At 42.2% G+C, this 19,633-nt stretch overlaps 1 protein-coding gene across 5 annotated transcripts in view; it reads left to right on the top strand.

The window, feature by feature from the left end:
* Positions 1–19,633, top strand: part of KDM2B (lysine demethylase 2B) — a 3,837,686-nt gene that overhangs the window by 3,180,144 nt on the left and 637,909 nt on the right. For all 5 annotated transcript variants that reach the window (XM_044068658.1, XM_044068655.1, XM_044068654.1 and 2 more), the window contains one exon: positions 2,150–2,293. In XM_044068658.1, coding sequence (XP_043924593.1) covers positions 2,150–2,293 — 144 coding nt within the window. The remainder of the gene's footprint in view (positions 1–2,149; positions 2,294–19,633) is intronic.

Below are 19,633 nucleotides of genomic sequence, written 5' to 3'. Positions count from 1 at the left end.
TAGATATTATTTGGACAGAACAAAGCAATTTAGGAAGTCCGATCAGCTCTTCCTGTCTTATGCTGAAAATAAAAAAGGTCTCCCTGTTTCTAAAGTGACCTTATTCAGATGGCTATTTTCCACCATTTCTGACATTTATCAGCTTAGGGGCAGACAGCTGAACTCAAAACCTAAAGCTCATTCCAGAAGAGGTCTAGCCACTTCTACAGCTTTTCAGGCTAGACTACTCTTAGATACTATTTGTGCAGCAGCCACTTGGGCCACTCCTCATACCTTTGTTTCTCATTACAAATTGGATTTGGCCTCCAGGGACAGGGCAAGCTTTGGTTCCACTGTTCTCAAGAGTCTGTTCCATTGAGCCACCCAGGATAGAGGTGCTAGGGACGCGGTCCCATCCAGCAAGAATGAAGGCGAGATTGACAACTTAACATTTAGAAGTTATGTACCTACCATAACGTTCCATGTTAGTTGTCTTCTCTCGCCTTCTTTCTTGCGTCCCTCCCTCCTGTCCCCCTAGACTGGACAGACCTTGATCTCCCCTTTTCTCTGGAATATTCTTCTTCCTTGGACACCAGATAGTTCTTGTCCTTGATTACCTGTTTTCCCTTACAGCCTTTTTAGGTTAGTTGTTTCTCTTTCCTTAGTGGAAAGTTTTTATAGGCAGTTTTTCCTCTGGATACCAAATGAGATCTGGGTAATTACCGCCATGCATCATGGGATATATGGGGCTGCCTCGAGCTGGTAAAAGTGACTCTCGAGCTTAGCAAGTGCCGAGTCGGAGCCGAGGATCGGCTCCGAACCCCATCCAGCCAGAAAGAAGGCGAGAGAAGACAACTAACATGGAACGTTATGGTAGGTACATAACTTCTAATTTCCACCTTAGATATAGACATTGAGTGCTGTTCTTACAGCTTTGAGGTAAAGTTCAGTGCAATTTGTCTTCTCTTTTGTACTGTTACTGCTTGTCCTGCTCTGACAGCTGCCATTTTCCCTTGCATTTAAAAGCAAAACAAATTTGCAGCTTTAAATTGCCTCCTAGGAAATTACATGCCCTGGAAACAATTGGTGCTAGTGTTTGCTCGCCACTGATGTAGCACCTTTATTCCAGACTGCTTCAGGCAGTCATTCCAACCTGGGTCACTGATGCTGCAGCCCAATTGGGCATTCTTCTCCTCGTGTGCCCTAGAGTGCATCTTCCATCATGGCAGAAAAATAGGAATGTGCTTTTACTTGACAGTTGTTGTGTCTTTCGGCTTTTCCCGGTTAGGGGTCGCTACAGCGGAACTCCGGTCTGCTAATGATTGGCAGTAGATTTTTACTTGCCGAGTTGCCGGCCCTGAAGCACAACCTTCAACGAAGGTACACCCATTCACGTGTGTCTCCACACAGAAGACGCTCTAGCTGAGAATCGAACAGGATGTCTTACTGTGAGACGACAACGCTACCGCAGCACCACCACCGCAGTATTTTGGATAAATGCAGAACCATCAAACTAAACACTCACTTTCTCTTTCTTCATTTTTGTTTTACCATTAAGCAAGACTTGAGCTACAGATAGCTGGCAATTATCCTGTGTTTTATTTTTATCACTTTAGTGAGCTCTTGCAGCCATAGGCCTCCTTCAATATTCTTTGCTGATATCAGTTACTTTATTTGAATTTTATTCTAGTTGTTGTTATTGGGCTTCTTCTTTTTTTCCTGCTATGCATTTCCTCTCTGCAGTAGAAATGAAGAAGGAGCCAGTGTTTATCATTCTTTGCTTTTACTGTTGACTAGTTATCAGCTGGTCAGTACCATTGACATGGCACTTGGTCTTTCAGTGAATCAGTTACTCTCTTAAGTCTACTTTACAGGTAAGAAATTAATGTAAAGAAGTAATGTAGGGTCTGTAGCAGCAGACAGTCTTGTATAAAAATTCACCAGCATTGATATGACACTGTTTTCCAAAGATGTAGAGTGTACCACTGTTATTGGTAATGAGCTGCAAACAAAAAGAAAACAAATGTGCAAAATTTCTCCGAGAATAGAGAAGAAAGCATTCCAAAAATGTGGATAACTGTGGTCACAATATGCGACAAGTGATATCAAAACCAGAAGTTACACTCATTCATTCAAAGACTGTAATTATTTTTCACCATTTTCTCTGCAGCCTGTATTGCCTCATACTGCTATCTGCCTGGAATGTGGAGAGGCTGGTAAAGAGGACACTATTGAGGCAGATGATGACAAGTTTAACGTAATGTTAATGGAGTGCTCCATTTGTAATGAAATCGTACACCCTGGTTGCCTTAAGGTGAGTCCAACTCTGAAATGAAAACATTTTTAGAATACAGTTAGTTGCCTGATTTGAGGTGTGTATAAGCAAATGAAAATAACTGGGTATCCTATCCTCCTGAAGTTTTCATAGTCTGTTGTTGCCTGTACTGGTAAGGTTTTTTACCTGATAATTTGTAACTGGTATGATGTGTTTTAAGTTATAGGAGTGCCGCACTTAATGTTAAGAAACCTGGACTGTTTGTTTCATCGCGAATGCTGCATGTTAAACTGCTGTACTGGTCAGGTCTCTGGTAGAGATAAGAGGTGGTAGGTTTTGTAGCAGTCCCGTAAAGGTTTGAGAAGCACTGATTTGTGTTATTTACATTTATTTTTCAAATTGCATAGCTAGATTATGCATATTTCATTGTTCAGGGCACAGTTTAATGTGTTAGGATGGCAGGTAAGAATGCTTTTAATATTATCACAGTTTGGTATTGCAACATTGTCACTGATCCTATTGCAACATAGAACTGATGCATTGTTTTAGTTAAAAAAAAATGCTGAGTTCTCTAGTTGGTGAACACCTATGAACATGTTAGTCGCTGTTTTCCTATCCTGTTTATATACTATGTGTTAGACTTACTTTGCTTCTTTTGCCTATTGGTAGACTTAGTAATGAGTGAGACCACCGTCCATAACAGTAACAGAAGCTGTACATAGTTCTTGATACCACTTTTATTTATTTACATTTGGTTATTGGGAAAAAGTCCAGTTGGGCCATGCAAGATCCCTTTTTAGTAGACTTCTGGAGAGAAAAGTTCCAGTACATTAGTGAGCAATAACAGTACAAATAGGATGTAAACAGAACAGTCAGTTGACTAAATGTAGTTTAACACACATTTACAGTGGTAATATAGATGCATGTATAGTAATATATTTGGTGAGTATTCATAGGAGTACGTAGAAATACAAACCTTTCAGAGTGTAATGCAAAGTGTTAGAATTGTAGGTACTTCTAGAGCAGTGATTTTCAACCTTTTTCATTTTATGGCACACACTCCTATTACAAAAATCTCATGGCACACCAAAAAATATGTTACATTTTTTGCCCAAGTGACAAAAAATAGGTATAATTTTGATTGCTTTAAGAAGTCTTTTCCTCTTGTTTTACTTGCCTTTAATGTTTAATGAGATATTTGAGGTTGTCGTGTTTTGTGCAAGGTCGAATTTTGGACAGGCATACTCTTTAAGTCATCTTCCAGGATTTCCAGCTGCAATGTATTCTTGTTCTCTGTGGAAAAGCTTAATTCGCACAAGTAAGACATGGAGAAAGAAAGAAGTGTTTGTTAGCTCAAACATTTCTGCTGCATTCTGTCTTCTGATTCTATCTTCCCAAAGCAAAGCATTAATTTTATCGGTGTTAGTAAGAATATTTTCATGCTCACCTTGCATACTTTTATTAAGTGTTCTTGTTCTTAATATTATTAGTTGCGGAAAAGCTTGAGTCACACAAATAAGACGTGGAGAAAGGAAGAAGTGCTTCTATTGCTTTTTTTTGTAATATTGGGAAATTCACTTTTAAGAGAGAGCCAAAATGAAGTAGTGTCTGTTGAATGTTTTAAGTTTTAATCCTCTGCCATTTCTTATCTGTGTTAGCACGTCCTCTTCTGTAATATTTAAATTTGCCAATTTGCACGCACTTAAGACAAACGGATCTCTTATCCAATCCAAGGATGACATGTCAACTGAGGGAAAATATTTTTTAGCATTTGTACTAAGTAAGCTTAAAGTTTGTAAAATTAGATCTGTAAGATTTCCATCCAGTTTGCACCTTTTTGTTAGCTCAAACATTTCTACTGCATTCTCTCTTCTGATTCTTTATTCCCAAAGCATTAATTTTTCTTTGAAAGCATTCATTTTATTGGTGGAAGTAAGAATATTCTCTCGCTGTCCTTGCATACTTGTATCAAGTGTGTTCAAACATTGACATAAATCAGCAAGAAATGCAACCTTGTTGCACCAAAGCTCATCACTGAGAAAATTTGCTGAGACTGTTGAGTTGTCAAAAAAGTTAGAGCTTCCTCCTTTAATTCATAAAATCTTGATAGAACTCAACCACGAGATAACCATCTAACTAAAACTAAAAGGTACCCAAAGCAAAGGGCCCACTCATTTTCATATGACACATGGTAAGCAGTTGCACATTTGTTGCTCCTTCCTTTTGAAAGACCTGTGCAGTGAGTATACAATAAGAAAGAATTCCAAATACTCCCCATCATGAAAAGGGAGCTAGAAACAAAGGTCATTTAACAAGAGTAAAGGTATCAGAAAAGAAAAATCTGTTGACTAGCAGATAAAAATTACCTTTAGTGACAAAAAAATAAACACTGCTGGAAGGGGGGGGGGGGTAAAGAAACTTTACAGCCAAACTGTTATCAGTGCTATGGACTATGCATGGTGTACTGAAGGGCAGTGGACAGTTATGAGGCAAATGCAACAAATACAGTAAAAACAGGAGAAGCTAAAGTCCTGTAAATACTAGAAGGAAAACATCACACAAATGCAAAATACTGGGACTTGTAGTCAGGATAGGTATGGAGTACAGATAAAAAAGTATCTTTGCAAGGTTTAAAGAACTGATTTAAGCAAAGCAATCAATCAACTACTGCAGCTGTGGAACTGATTCTTCTAACATACATTCATTCACACACATTGTCTGTTCTGCATTCATACACATTCATTCACACACACTTTCTCTTCTGCATTCATGCACACATTCACACACGCAACATCGCTCTCACTCTCTCTTGATTGCTCACACACAGTCTCTTCTGCATTCATACACACATTCATTCACACACACACTTTCTCTTCTGCACTCCTACACACATTCACTCAGATACGCAGACATAAAAATACCAGACTTAAAAACACGTACACTGTTACAATGGTAGGCCTCCCGATGCTCCCCATACACCAGCTGCAGTGCACAAAACAAGTAAGCTCTCAAATATTTCATTTTGGCACCATGAGGACCATATTGCCACCACATTGAGAAAGGGGTTAGGCATGACAGAAATCATTATCTGTTATGGTCCATACAGTGAGGCACCCAAGAAAGATCAGATTTTACAGGATATATTTTTTTAATGGTTTCTCATAAAATTGTGGTTTTCTGGCAAATCATGCAGGAATGTTGACTGGAAATAATCAGTGACATGTTACTGTAAGACTTCATATCCTACTGAAAATTTTTGCAAATACAACTATTTATTATATAAAATTTAAATAACAGGTTGAGAGGTAGATCAGTAATTACTACTTACCTTGGTGCAATTTATATTATCACAGTAGTCTGCCCCTCAGTCCTGATGATGTCCGGTCAAAAGATAATAGATGTTACATTAGTAGAGTACTCAGTAGTACAATTTCAGTGGTCACTGCTCACAGGTTCACCTTATGGCTTGTGGTTACAACTATCCAACTCTAACCAACACTCCTAATATGCAGCAGAGATGCGGTTGGAGGAGGATGCCATTAAAATAAAAATCACCTGACTGCAATCTCCAATCACATCTCTGATGTTATTTTAGGCATGTTTGGTGAAAGTATGCTTTGTAAAGAGTAGAAACTGACATGTGTGAGTTGAGTGACATATTTCTCTAAACAAGAGCGGTCATGTTTTTGCGGCACACCTCTTGACCTCTTGCGGCACACCTGTTGAAAACCCCTGCTCTAGAGTATAGCTCTGTGGAGAGGCTCGAGTTAAGTTGTGTAACAATGACTAATTATAGATCAACCAAGGTGTTGCACAACAAGGTATTGGCTAAATGTGGTTTAGTATACACTTGATTAAGCTTATTACTAGAATAAGGTAAAAAATAAGACATTAGAATAACAAGTAGGTGAAAGAAGATTTAGTGGGATATGTATGGTTTTGTTGCTAGAAAGTAGTGTGTAGTCAAGACTATGAAGACTAGGTTAAATGCAGGGGTCATAGTGGGAGGAAAAAGGAAAGGAGTGTGTAAAAGTAATACAAGAAGAGAGTTTGCATATAATATGTGCAATGTATATCCAAAGAGTAGTTGTTTTTACATTCAGATTTTATACAGTGTACAAGTTTAGGTTGGGGGTTACTGATTATTGAAAATGATTTGTGTTAGGTTACTGTAATTTAGGTGGGAGGTAAGATTGGGGAAGGTCATCCAGGAGGTGAGCAACACGGGCAAAGTTAGGGATTGCAAAGGTAGCGATATCTAAGTTTTTCTTTGAAGGCAGACAAACTTTATAGTTATTGGAGGTGCAGGGGGCTGCCTTTCCTCATGCTGAAGATTTAATTGGCATATAAGGCATCCCCATGTGAATTATGGGATTTGATATGGCATGTTAGGAATTTATCCTCTGAGCAAAGCTTCTTGGAGAGGTATATTAAAGAAGTGATCTCAGTAAAGAACAGCTAGATGGCTTATAGAGGATTTTGTGTGCAACTTTGAATAGAGTGTAAGCTAGATAGTTAGGGATTTTTTGTCCATTTAAGGTTTTTTAATGCAGTGCAGTGATGAGTACTGTTAGTGAGACTGGCAGCATATTTTGCCATTTTGTAGCATTGGTTCTAATCTAAAAACACAGACATTGGGGCACAGACACAATATGCTTTTATTGGGCCAGCATAGATTTTGCAATTATTTAAGCGCCTGTGCTAGCAAGAGCCCTACATCAGGAGTTATTCCAGAATGAAGTTCTAGTCTCTGTGTTTTCTGTAAGTGGACTAACATGACATTTCTTAATTTTTTACCTCAGTTCTAGCCTATTGAACTAGTTTGAGTGTAGATTAATGGAGGTGGCTGCTTTGTATAGTAAGTTAAGTAGGAGATGGGCAGAGACTATTCATGATCTTGGTATGCGAGGAGTAATTTGACTTGTATGTAGTAGAAGTTCCACACTTATGGTCATTTTTTTTCATAAAATTTTGTATATGGAAGTCAAATTTCAACTTTGAGTCAATAATTACTTCAAAGTAGTTTGATGCAAGAGATTAGGTCCAGAGTGATGTTTTGTGATGAGGTAATGGTGAAGTTGCTGGTGTTGACATATTTTGGGGTGAACAGTGAATTTTGTCTTTTTTTGGGTTTAGTAAATTGTGATTGATCTAACCAGTGGTAATGGGTAAGTAGGAATTTGGGGTGATAGAATGAAGTTTAGTAAGGTAGAGGCAGAGTATATGGTAATGATGGATTCGTCTGCATATCGTATTTGTGTGGACTGACCTGATGCTTTGTAGAGTTTGCTACTGGAAATATTAAATAGTAGAGGACCCAGTTTGGATCCATATGGGACTCCAACCTTGATGGAAAGATAGGCAGAGAGAGTATATTGCCACATGACAAACTGTGGCCTGTTAGGTAATTATGGAAATATTATCAAATGGTGGTTGTAGAGAGATTTACTTCTTCAAGAGTGTGTAGCAACTTTAAATGGGATACCATGTCAGGTGCCTTACAAAGTTCAAGAAAGGTAGCTGAGACAAGGCTACTGTTATTTCTGTTAAGGTTTATGTCATTAAGCATTCTGTTTGTGCTGTAACTTGGACGAAATCCATGTTGACTAGGGAAGAGAGTTATTACCTAGGAGATACTGTAGTACTTGAAGGTGGATACATCTTTCCAGATTTGTTGATGGTGGAAGAAGATGGCAGTGGGTCAGTAGTTTCCCAGTTTAACTGATTTACTACCTTTATGGATTTGACTGACAATTGTTTGCTTCTAAATGGAGGAAACATGGCATTCTTGAATGGAGCTGTTTATAAGGATTGATACAGGGTAGACCAGGGCATTTGCAGTCTTTTTTAATGTGTTCTGGTGGCAGATTATTTGCTTTTAGCTGGTAGGTTTTAACTTGATCAGGAGTTTTCTGATAATAAAGATCAAGACTGGCTTTAGGGAGAAGGTAGAAGAGATGCTAGAAGTAGTAGTAGATTGAATCTGTGATTTTTCATTCTGTAGTTCTTTGAGGGAGCCCACTGCATTAATAAACTGGTTGCTGAAAGCATTGACTGTGTTGTAGTCAGTGTCAGTGGGCATAGGCTTGATGTCCTTCAAGGATGCATCTGCAGTCCTAACATGGGTTGTCCTGCCTCAGGCAGCCCTTTGGTCGGCCGGATTCCAAAGTCTGGGTCCGGCCCAGGCTGATGTCGCACTTCACCCGACGTCATAGCTGCTGTGTATTGGGTATAAAGGCATCAGCCGACGCCATTTTCCTCAGTCTTTCTTGCCGCGTGGTGCCCGAAGCAGAAGCTGTTCGCAAGTGCCGGTCGGTCAGATCCAGAGATTTCTACTACCGAAGACTTCTAAAAAGCTAAGTATCCCGTTGGGGACTCTTTCTTGCCTCAGCCGATGTCAGAAAAAGTAAATTGTTTAACTTGTGGGAAACAAATACCTCATAAGGATTTCCACTCTTACTGCCTTCCTTGCTTTGGCCCAGACCACGACGTATCAGCTTGTCTAGCCTGTGCTTCCTTCAACCGACGGACACTTAGACGGTCGGAGTTTGCAGAGGAGTTTTTTGGTCCCGCTTTTGCTTACAAAATGCCATCGGAGACTCCGACTTCACAATTAGCTAAAAAGCGTAAGGAAAAGGACCGACACTCGCGGTCCGTGGTTTTGGCTGAAACCACGGTTAAGCCAACCGCGAGTGTCTCGGTTTCGGCTGAAACCGAGTCCTCGGTTCTTCCTTCGGCCGAAAGCATGCCTCCGATAGCCGAGGCCTCACAGAGCATGGCTGAATCTGCTACTGAAATTTCCCCTGCTGTAGCAGGCACCCAGGACTTATCAGATACTATTCCTTTAGACATATCTACTCCTGCACGTGGAGCTGCTAGGCCCCCTGTATCTATGTCTATCAAGGCTTTTTCTAGGGCTAAAGCAGCTAAATCCTCTAAGGCCTTGCCTGCTAAAACCCCCTCACACAGGCCTACCTCTAGTTCCCAAATGCTCAGCCTGGCTGAGGATCTCATTTCTTTGATCAGGGGATCCCAACCTCACCCAGACAGGGCCTCTCAACCCGCTCCAGAGAAGAGGCCTAGAACTGAGCCCCGGATCCTGTTTCTACAGACTATTCCTCGGATGATTCAGAAAACTCAGACCCTCCAGAAGGCCCATATTCTCCTTATGAGGATTCTGATGCAGAAGACTCCATTCCTTCTGCCTCTCCTCCTGAAGAATTTTCTTTTGGGGAAACCTTACATGCTATGAGAGAGCATTTTCAATGGCAGGGCCAGGATTTTTCAGATTCAAGGAAAAGGCTAAGGACCTTTTTACATTTACCACAGCATAGGCCTTTAGCCATTCCTCCAGTACTAACAGTTGTTGATGATGCATATAATGATGCCTGTACTGCCCCTGACTCTCTTCCTCCGGCCCCTGCCAAGCCCGACAGATATTACAGGGTCCCGGACACACACTTTCACTTGTATAAGGCTCCTATTGCAGATCCGGAAACCATTTCACAGGGTCCCAAAGCTGTAGCAACTGCCTCTGCCAAAAACCCCTTCCCCTCTGAAAGAGAATCTAGAGCATTAGAGAGATGGGGTAAAAAAGTTTATACTTCAGCTACTCTTTCGGCCAGGGCCTTAAACTGTCAATTCCACATGAATCAGTATCAGGAATTTTTGTTAGACCAGCTAAATAAAAAACTGTCCTCTCCTGAACCTATAGACCGTAAGTCCCTTCAGGATTTGGTACATAACACTCAGCAGGTCAGTAATCATTCCTTAAAATGTGGCTATGATGCACTGGAGGCTTCCTTTAGATCAGCTATGACTGGAACAGTGATTAGAAGGCATGCCTGGTTAAAAGAGCAGTCCTTACCAGACCATGTTAAGTCAAAGCTCCTAGATGCTCCTATGGAGAAACAAAGTTTGTTTGGCTCCCCTGCACAGCAAGTGCTAAAGAAGGTGGAAGAAAAAGCAAAATCTGTCCAAACAGTCAAGGATTTCTTACAGATCCAACCTCCGAGGTTTAGTAGAAATTGGCCTTCGAAGAATTGGTCCTTTCCAGACACCTCCAGAGCACAGAGAGGCAGAAATAGGCGCCCAAGAGGCAGAGGTCAATCCAGAGGTGCCTACAGGGGACGTCAGTGGCAGCCTAACAACCAGAGAAGTACTGCCACAGATTCAGCTACGACCACTTCCACAGGATAGACACAATGACTTGGCTCTGATACCGCCTACCAGGGAACAACTGGAAGCACCCTTGGGCGGAAAGCTAGACTTATTTTCCGTAAACTGGCATCACATTACAGGAGACAAATGGATTTTACAGACAATAGACAAAGGCTACAGGTTTCACTTCCACACTGTACCAAAAAAGAGAGGAATGCCAAACCTACCACCAAACCAAAAAACAAACGCTCTAGGACAAATCAACCACCTACTAAGGATGAGAGCTATAGAAAAGGTACCGCCTATGGAACAAGGGCAAGGATTTTACTCCAGACTTTTCCTGGTACCAAGGAAAGAAAATCAATGGAGGCCTATTCTCGACCTGTCCGCTCTGAACACATATCTCATTGTTCCAAAATTCAAAATGCTGACCCTACAGCAACTTCTTCCCATGCTGGGCAAGGAGTCTTGGCTGGTGACTCTAGATCTCAAGGAGGCATACCTGCACGTCCCTATACAACCAGATTGCAGAAGATACCTCAGATTTCTTGCAGGATCAGAGCATTATCAATTCTCAGCATTGCCCTTTGGCTTATCTACTGCACCCAGAGTATTCACGAAATGCCTGGCATCAGTAATTGCTCATTGCAGGCTTCAGGGAATTCAGATTTATCCATACCTGGACGACTGCCTAATACAAGCAGACAACAAGACCAAATTAACAAAAGATTTGGAAAAGGTTATACAACTGCTGCAAGCCCTGGGATACACAGTCAACATGAAAAAGTCAAGGCTGGTACCATCCCAAAGGATAACATTCTTGGGTGCAGAGCTGGACACATCAAATCAGATGGCATTTCTCACAGCAGAAAAACAAAAGCAACTACCACTCTATTTCATGGCATTAACAACACAGATCCAGCTTACAGCAAGGAAAGTCCTGCAAGCCCTGGGTTACATGGCATCCTGCATAATATTGATTCCGCATGCCAGGCTGCATATGAGAAAGTTGCAATGGTACCTAAGGAATGTATGGTCTCAACACAAGCACAGTCTAGAAGCCCAGATTCCAATAATTCCATGCCTGAAACAAGAATTCCTGTGGTGGGCTCAGGCCTGTCAGTTAAACAGAGGACTGCCTTTCCACAAACCTCATCCAAGCCAGACTATCACCACGGACGCCTCAGACCTAGGCTGGGGAGCACACATGGTGGACAAGTGTATACAAGGCCTATGGACACAAGACCAGCTGAATCTACACATAAATCAAAGAGATGCTGGCAGTGAAACAGGCAATCCAGACATTCAGACCTTTTCTTCAACAGGGTCACTTGCTGATAAGGACGGACAACACCACAGTCATGTGGTATATCAACAAACAGGGAGGCACACTCATATCCTCTATGCGGATGGCAATGGACCTGTGGAATGTGGCCCTGAACCTCAACATTCAACTCCAGGCCAAATTTGTGCCAGGAAAAGAAAATTCACTAGCAGACACCTTAAGCAGAACTACCACGGATGCCCACGAATGGATGCTGCATCCAGACATCTTCAAAACCATTACAAAGAAATGGGGACTACCAGAAATAGACCTGTTCACATCCCCACACAACCACCAGTTGAGGAAATTCTGCACAAGGACATACCACCCACTTGCTTGGAAGGTGGACTCCCTATCCTTCAGTTGGGAAAACCTGACAGCATATGCATTCCCACCTCTTCCTTTGATGCACAAAGTGCTACTGAAGATCAAAGAAGATCACCCAAGGATAATCCTGATAGCTCCAGACTGGCCGAGGCAGCATTGGTACCCGCTACTGAGGAGTATGTCTTGGACACACGCATGGCCTCTACCTCTATGTCCTTTACTTCTAACACAGAACAACTACAAGATCCTACATCCAAACTTGAAAACACTACAGCTAGCTGCTTGGAATATTACATAAAACAAAATAACCCAGATTTATCTCAGAGGGTTAAAGACATTATCCTGGAGGCTCGCAGACCCTCCACAAGGAAGACTTATTCAGCCAAATGGAAAAGATACCTCATTTGGAGTGCAGCAAAAGGAGAAAATGTATCATTAGCAAACATAGCTAACATCCTGGAATACTTAGCAGAACTTTTCCACAATGGCCTGTCTTACTCCTCCATTAAGATTCATGCATCAGCAATTTCAGCAGAATACAACATGGATCCTCCAGTCTTCTCTCATCCTCTACTCAGGCAGTTTCTGAGAGGAATTAAAATGTAAAGCCTCCAAGGAAGCCACCTTTGCCTACATGGGACCTTAACTTTGTGCTGGAAAAGTTAACACTTCCCCTTTTGAACCAGCAGCAACAGCAGAATTACAGTTCTTATCTTGGAAAACTGCTTTCCTGCTTGCAATCACTTCAGCAAGAAGGGTTTCTGAATTACAGGCATTAATGGCAGTACAGCCCTTCCTTATGTTCCATCAGGATAGAGTGTCCTTGAGAACTAACCCTACTTTTATGCCAAAAGTGGTCTCCAGAGTATCATTGAACCAAGCAATCCACCTACCAACATTCTTCCCCAACCCACAGAACAGGGGGGAAAGACTACTACATACCTTGGATGTGCACAGGCAATTACGCTACTATCTGGACAGAACTAAGACCAACAGAAAAACTGACCAGCTTCTGGTAGCATATGCAACAGGCATGGAAGGAAAAGCAATTTCAAAACAGACCATCTCAAAATGGATAGGAAATTGCATTAGATTTTGTTACTCTTTTCATGGAAAGACAACTCCAGAAAACATCAGATCTCACTCCACAAGGGCTACAGCCACTACTACAGCTTTCCTACGAGGAGTGGCTACCAAAGACATTTTAGAAGCTGCTACTTGGAGCTCCGTGCATACATTTGCCAAGCATTATAATCTTCCTTTATACTCCAGATCCCGAGCAGGTTTTGCAACTGCTGTTTTGCAAGGGATCTTTACTACACCATCATTATCTTAGTGCCTCCTCCCCCAGTTTGGCTATGGTATTCTACCCATATGTTAGGACTGCAGATGCATCCTTGAAGGACATAGTACAGTTTTGTACCTACCATAAATGTAGATGTCCGAGAGGTATGCATCTGCAGTCAGGATTACCCACCCTCCTTCCCCTCTGTGGTACTCCTAGGGTATTTGCCCATCTTGTAGCTAGCTGGGGGAATTTTTTATGGTGTATTTGTTTGTATATATGTATATACATGCTTATATTGTTTGCTCTCTACTGTTTGGAATCATTTGCATTTATCCAAATTTAGCCTTCCTAGAGGGCACCTGGCATCTGGGGCACGAAACTCTGAGGAAAATGGCGTCTGCTGATGCCTTTATACCCAATACACAGCAGCTCTGACGTCGGGTGAAGTGCGACATCAGCCGGGGCTGGACCCAGACTTTGGAATCCGGCCGACCGAAGGGCTGCCTGAGGCAGGGCAACCCATATGTTAGGACTGCAGATGCATACCTCTCGGACATCTACATTTATGATAGGTACAAAACTGTACTTTTTGAGTAACCTTGCCAGGCTTTAAGGTGTTGTTTATGGCTGCCCGTAGTTTTTGTTTGTATTAGAGTAATGGGTATTTTATAAGTTAGTGTAGCAATTTTTCTTGGGTGTTTTTATTAAGTTTTTGCATGCTTGCATAGGTGTCGGTACATGAAAAGGTTGTGGAAAGTTTTATTGTTGCTCCATGGTTTGTCTCTGTGAGTTTCCTAGTGGATTATGTGAACCAGGCTGGATTCAAGTCTTTTTCTTCTAGTAGGGGCTTAGGTGTTGACTATGTTTAAGAAAATGTTAAAGGTCAGGGTTGCTAAAGGGAAGGGGTTTTGGGAGTTTCAGTTAAAATGTAGGGTTGTTGAGAAAGTATGTTGAATTTAGTTAGATTTTGAAGTAAATTAAAGAGGGACAGTTTTAGTACACCTTTGAATGGCGATGGCACTCTGCCAAATTGTAAGTGACTATCACTCCAACAAAATGTTCTATTGTCAAGATTAGTAGCAAGTATCCAATCAAGTATGGCTTGTGTGTTTTTGTTATTATTATATCTAGATGGGGAGTTGACTAGTTGAATAATTTTAAAAAGAGGTTTAACAAGTAAGCTGAGCTGTTTCTGTTATAGGAAGGCCAATTTATATTGCTTTCTTCAAGTATGATAGCTTCTTAGGGGATATTGGATGAGACCCAAGATAATGTATTCTCTAGAGTGGTAGTGGCGACATTGTTATTATTAAGGAAAATAGACAGTGTTATTTTGCAGAGAGACTTATTTTTGTTTAGATGCCCCACTGATGAGAATTTTGGCTTTGATGAAATGTTGAATTTCTGTACTGTAGGGTTGAAATTGCAGGTGTTTGGAGTACACAATGGCTACACCACCTCCTTTTCTAATGTCACAGTTGGCTCTTAGTATGCTGTAACCTGTGGGCAAAATCTCTTCATTAAAGATATGAGATTTTAGTGGTGTTTGACTTGGAGATAAGATGTCAGGATATGGACATTGAGCCTTTCATGGATTTCAGTTATTTTATTGTAAAGGCTTTGAATGTTAAAAGTTTATTAGTTAAAAATAAGATGTATTTTTGGAAGTTGAGTGACTAGGGTAGGAGGATTTGGATGTGTTTATGTGGAAGGGGAATATTTAGGCTCAGAATTGGGGTATATGTCACCAACCTGCAGAAGCAGCAAAAGTGTTTTTGAGTTGATAGATAACCTCAAACACATTCTGTATTATTAGGGTTGGAACTGAGTCAGATGCAGTCATTTGAGATTGCCATCAACTGTTAGAAGTCCATCCTGCACCTGGTGTAGTAGGGAGATTCTGAACTTTATCCAGAACTATGCCCTTTTTCCTCCTGTGAATACCCAGGAGCATGTGAGTCTGATTTGCCTGATGGCATTGCACAGAGTGGTCTGTTTCTTTGTTCCTTACATATTTTAAGGGTTATGTTAGCAACCGTGTTCACATTTCCCTTGGTACAGCTCCATGTGGAGTTTCACTATGTCTTGTTGAGTGTAATCCAGTTGAAGCTTCCTTCTGAAGTAAACCAGCCAGTGTCTTCTTGTAAGTACTAGCATCTTGGAAGACAGCTGTCGTGGCTGTATTACCCAAGGAGGGTAAAAAGCCTTCAGACCCAGCTTTGTTTAGAATAAGTTCCGCTTTAAACAATGGTTATGTCTGTAATATCTAAGCAAATGGCAACAGTATTGCTGAAATTGATAGATGCTGATCAGTGTGGTTTTGTGGAAGGGAGGCAAACATTTGACAACATTACTAGAATAGTGATAATCCAGAGGGAAGTGGGATATAAGAAAATGCTGCTATTGTTGATGGGTCTTAATATAGAGGAGGCATTCAGTTAAGTCAGTTGGGAATTATGAGTAGGGTAATGGTAGCATTTGCATTACATGATAGAATAATAGGGTTAGTTAAGAGGACATATGAAGGGTCAGAGACAATAAATAAGGTGTGAGGTTTCCTCCCTTAAAAGCTGTGCTGGAGACAGAAGACCTAGGCAACAATGTCCTCTTTCCCCGTTATTTAATTTATACTTGGAGCCACTGGCAAAGGAAGTAAGGGACTCACAAATTCAAGGATATAACTGATATGGTAATCAAGAAAAATTTGTTTATTTACAGATGATATTATGTTGTACTAATCCAGAAGAGGACATTTCAGTGTTATGGTACATTTTGAGTCTCTTTAATGTACAGTAAACTGTCAGTTAACCAGAACTCCGGCAACCAGAAAAAAATCGAAGAAATACAGAACAATTTTCATGCGTTGTACTTTCTGTCCCCCCTGCAGAAACATACCTTATGTTTTTAGAGTTTTAGAGTTTTAAAAAGGAAGCTAGGAATAAATTCCGTCTCTCCTCAACCTACGAACAAGTCAAACCAAACAAATAGTACAGGGTACAGTACTAGTCAGGCCTATTTTTAATAGTAACTCTGAAGCAATTAGAAACTACAGATGTTCTTCGTGTTATACTGTTGCAGTCATCACCTGTGGGTTATCCCTGCTGTGGTAGCCCTCGGCCAGCCCGAAAACCAGAGTCAATGTTTTTGTGCGCCGGCTTCTGTCGCCTGTAGTCTGACATCAGGTCGTCAGTGCTATAAAGCAAGGCAGCCGACGTCATTACATCAGTCTTTCTTGCCGTGGAGCCCGTAGCAGAAGCAGTATACACGAGTGCCAGTCGGTCGTTACCAGAAGTCGAATTTCAGCAGAAAATGTCTAAAGCTAAGTACCCTGTTGGGGACCCTTTTTTCTTGCTCTAACCGATGTCCAAAAAAGTTAACAATTGTCTCGCCTGTGGAAAGCAGATCCCACACCGAGACTTCCATTCTTACTGCATCACTTGTTTAGGCCCAGACTATGACGTCCCTCATTGCCGGTTCTGTGCTCTCTTTAATGCGAGAACCATTCGCTGTAGAACTCTTTTTATAGACAAGTATTTTCGTATTCCGTCTTTGAATTCCGATATGGCATCTGCCAGCCAACAATCCACCGACATTCCGAAAAAATGTAAAGATAGAGGCAGGCCACACAAGGCTAAGTCTTCCGACGATGCTACCGCTAAGCAAGTCATCAGCTCTCCAGAATTCAGTGAGATGCGTTCGCAGCCCCTGATACCTGACTCACTTTCTATGCAGGCCTCTGCCAAGACCCTGTCCATTATGCTGCAGAAATTCACTTCGTCTTCCGAGCCTTTGTCTGTCTCTGCCTCGGTTAGGTCTGGAGCCGTGATGCAGGCACAGGCTTCTGAGGAGGCCATTCGCACTACCGATTCTAGACAAAAGCCGACGTCTCCTCTTCTGACTACCGTTGCTCAGAGACCAACAGATTCTCTCAGGCCTCAAAGCCAGGCCACTGTTAGGAAATCTGCTTCTAGCCACCATCTTGCTAATGCTCCCCCACCCCAAGCTCAAATGCTTAAAATGACGAAAGATCTCATCTCCCTTATCCAAGGTACTCAAGCCTCCACTCCAAAAAGGAAAAGGCTTCCTTCTCCAGAAATTATGACAGACTAAGTGTCTGAGGAATCTGATTATTCTGCCTTTGAAGAGGAACAACAGCCCTTAACTGTTTGAGGATTCAGATGCAGAGGAATCCTTCCCCTCTGCCTCCCCTCCAGGGGACCTCTCCTTTGTAGAAACCCTTCACTTCCTCAGGGAACATTTTCAGTGGGAATCTCAGGATTACCCACAGTCAAAGAAATTACTTAGAGAATTTCTGGACCTGCCCCTGCACAGACCCCTGGCCATCCCACCTATTTTAGAAGTGGTGGATGATGTTTTCCTTGAATCCAGTTTAGCCCCTGATGCCCTGCCTCCTGCTCCAGCTAAAGCTGACAGGTACTGCAGAAGACTGGATTCTCACAAATACCTGTACAGGAACCCTGCTGCAGACCCTGAGGTCATTGCACAGGGACCTAAAGGAGCTAAGACTAGTTCTGCCAAGAATCCTCTTCCTTCTGACAGACTCCAGAGCTCTGGACAGATGGGGTAAGAAAGTATACACCTCTGCAACCTTAGCTATCAGAGCACTCAATTGTCAGTTCCATATGTTAAAATATCAACAACACACTTTGGAACAATTAAAACAGAAGATTGCTACCTCTCCTGACAGTGCCAACTCAAAGAGCTGGCAGAATTACTACACTCTGCTTGTCAAGTGGCCTGTTTGGGGTAAAAGCAGAAGAGGTGCTTAAAAGATGGAAGACAAAGCAAAATCTATGCAAACAGTAAAATATTTCTTTCAAGTTCAACCACCCAGATTCAGCAGGAACTTCCCGTCTAAGCACTGGGCCTTCTCTGCACCCAGCAGACAGGCCAAAGTAAGCCCCCCGCCAGGGACAGGACATCCAGGCCCCTATCCCAGGGCCAGCAAAGAAGCAAACAGTGGACTACTTCTGCCTCTAAGGCAGGGAGTTCTAAGCCAGGCTTCTATGGTAAGCACTCACAATGACTCTCCCTCCCCCCTCTGCCCTCCTTTCACTCATCTAAAACTAGGAGGAAGGTGCACCCTCTTCAAGGGCAGTATCTGTAACCAAGGACCAATGGGTATTAATCATATCTGAGGGATACAGATTCTCCTTCACCGAACTCCCAATTCCAAGAGGGTACCCAGACCTCCCCCAAACCAGTGGGCAGAGGCATTAAAACAGGTAAAAACACTAATATCCCAGGGGGCAGTAGAACCTGTCCCCTGGATCAAACCGGAAAAGGTTTCTACTCCAGAATATTCCTTGTTCCCAGAAAGAGGGTACTTGGCACCCTGTCCTGGATCTATCCAAACTGAACACCTCCTTGGTGGTCCCCAGATTCAAAATCCTAGCCTTGCAGCAGTTCCTGCCTATGCTCACACAAATGCCTGGCTGGTGACACTAAAAGATGCCTACCTCCACATCCCCATCAGGGAATCATGCAGAAAATTCCTGCGCTTCAGAGCAGGCAATCAGCACTTTCATTTCTCTGCACTGCCCTTTGGCATATCTACTGCTCCCAGAGTATTCACCAAATGCTTGGCGCCGGCTGTAGCATTCTGCAGACAGAGAAGTGTACAGATTTAACCTTACCTGGACGACTGCCTCATTCAGGCGAACAACAAAGAAAAGTTTCTCCAGGATCTTCTCTTTGTCAAAAAACTCCTAACTTCCCTAGGGTTCACCATCAATGAGAAAACAAGATCAAAGCAGAATCCTACCAGGAAAATTGTTTTCCTGGGAGCTGTGCTAGACACAGCAACCCTAATGGCTTTCCTATCCCCAGAAAAGCAGGGGTTCCTGTGCCTCTACTTCACCCAGCTAGCTTCCAGAAGTCACCTCACTGCAAGGAAGTTCCTGCAAGCCCTGGGATACATGTCATTTTGCATCCTTCTCATCCCTCTCACGAGGCTTCACATGAGAAAGCTTCAGTGGTACTTAAAGAATCTTTGGTGTCAGCACTCTCAGTCCCTAGAGACCACTCTCCCACTGATCCCTTAAATAAGGGACAAATTTCTCTGGTGGGCAGAGGCCTGTGCCATGAACAAGGGTCTTCCCTTCATGCTCCGTCCTTCCAGCCAGACAATCACCGACGCTTCAGACATAGCTTGGGGGCACTCACCTAGCAGGCAGGTGTACCCAAGGCCTCTGGAATTCCCATCAACCAGAAAGAAATGATGGCAGTGCAAAACGCTCTGACTTCCTTCCAACCCCAT

This window comes from Protopterus annectens, chromosome 4.part0 (genome assembly GCF_019279795.1).
Source record: "Protopterus annectens isolate FY-2018-M chromosome 4.part0, PAN1.0, whole genome shotgun sequence".
Lineage (NCBI taxonomy): Eukaryota > Metazoa > Chordata > Ceratodontiformes > Protopteridae > Protopterus > Protopterus annectens.
The sequence above is the reverse complement of the archived record's forward strand: the minus strand, read 5'-3'. Positions and strand labels throughout refer to the sequence as shown.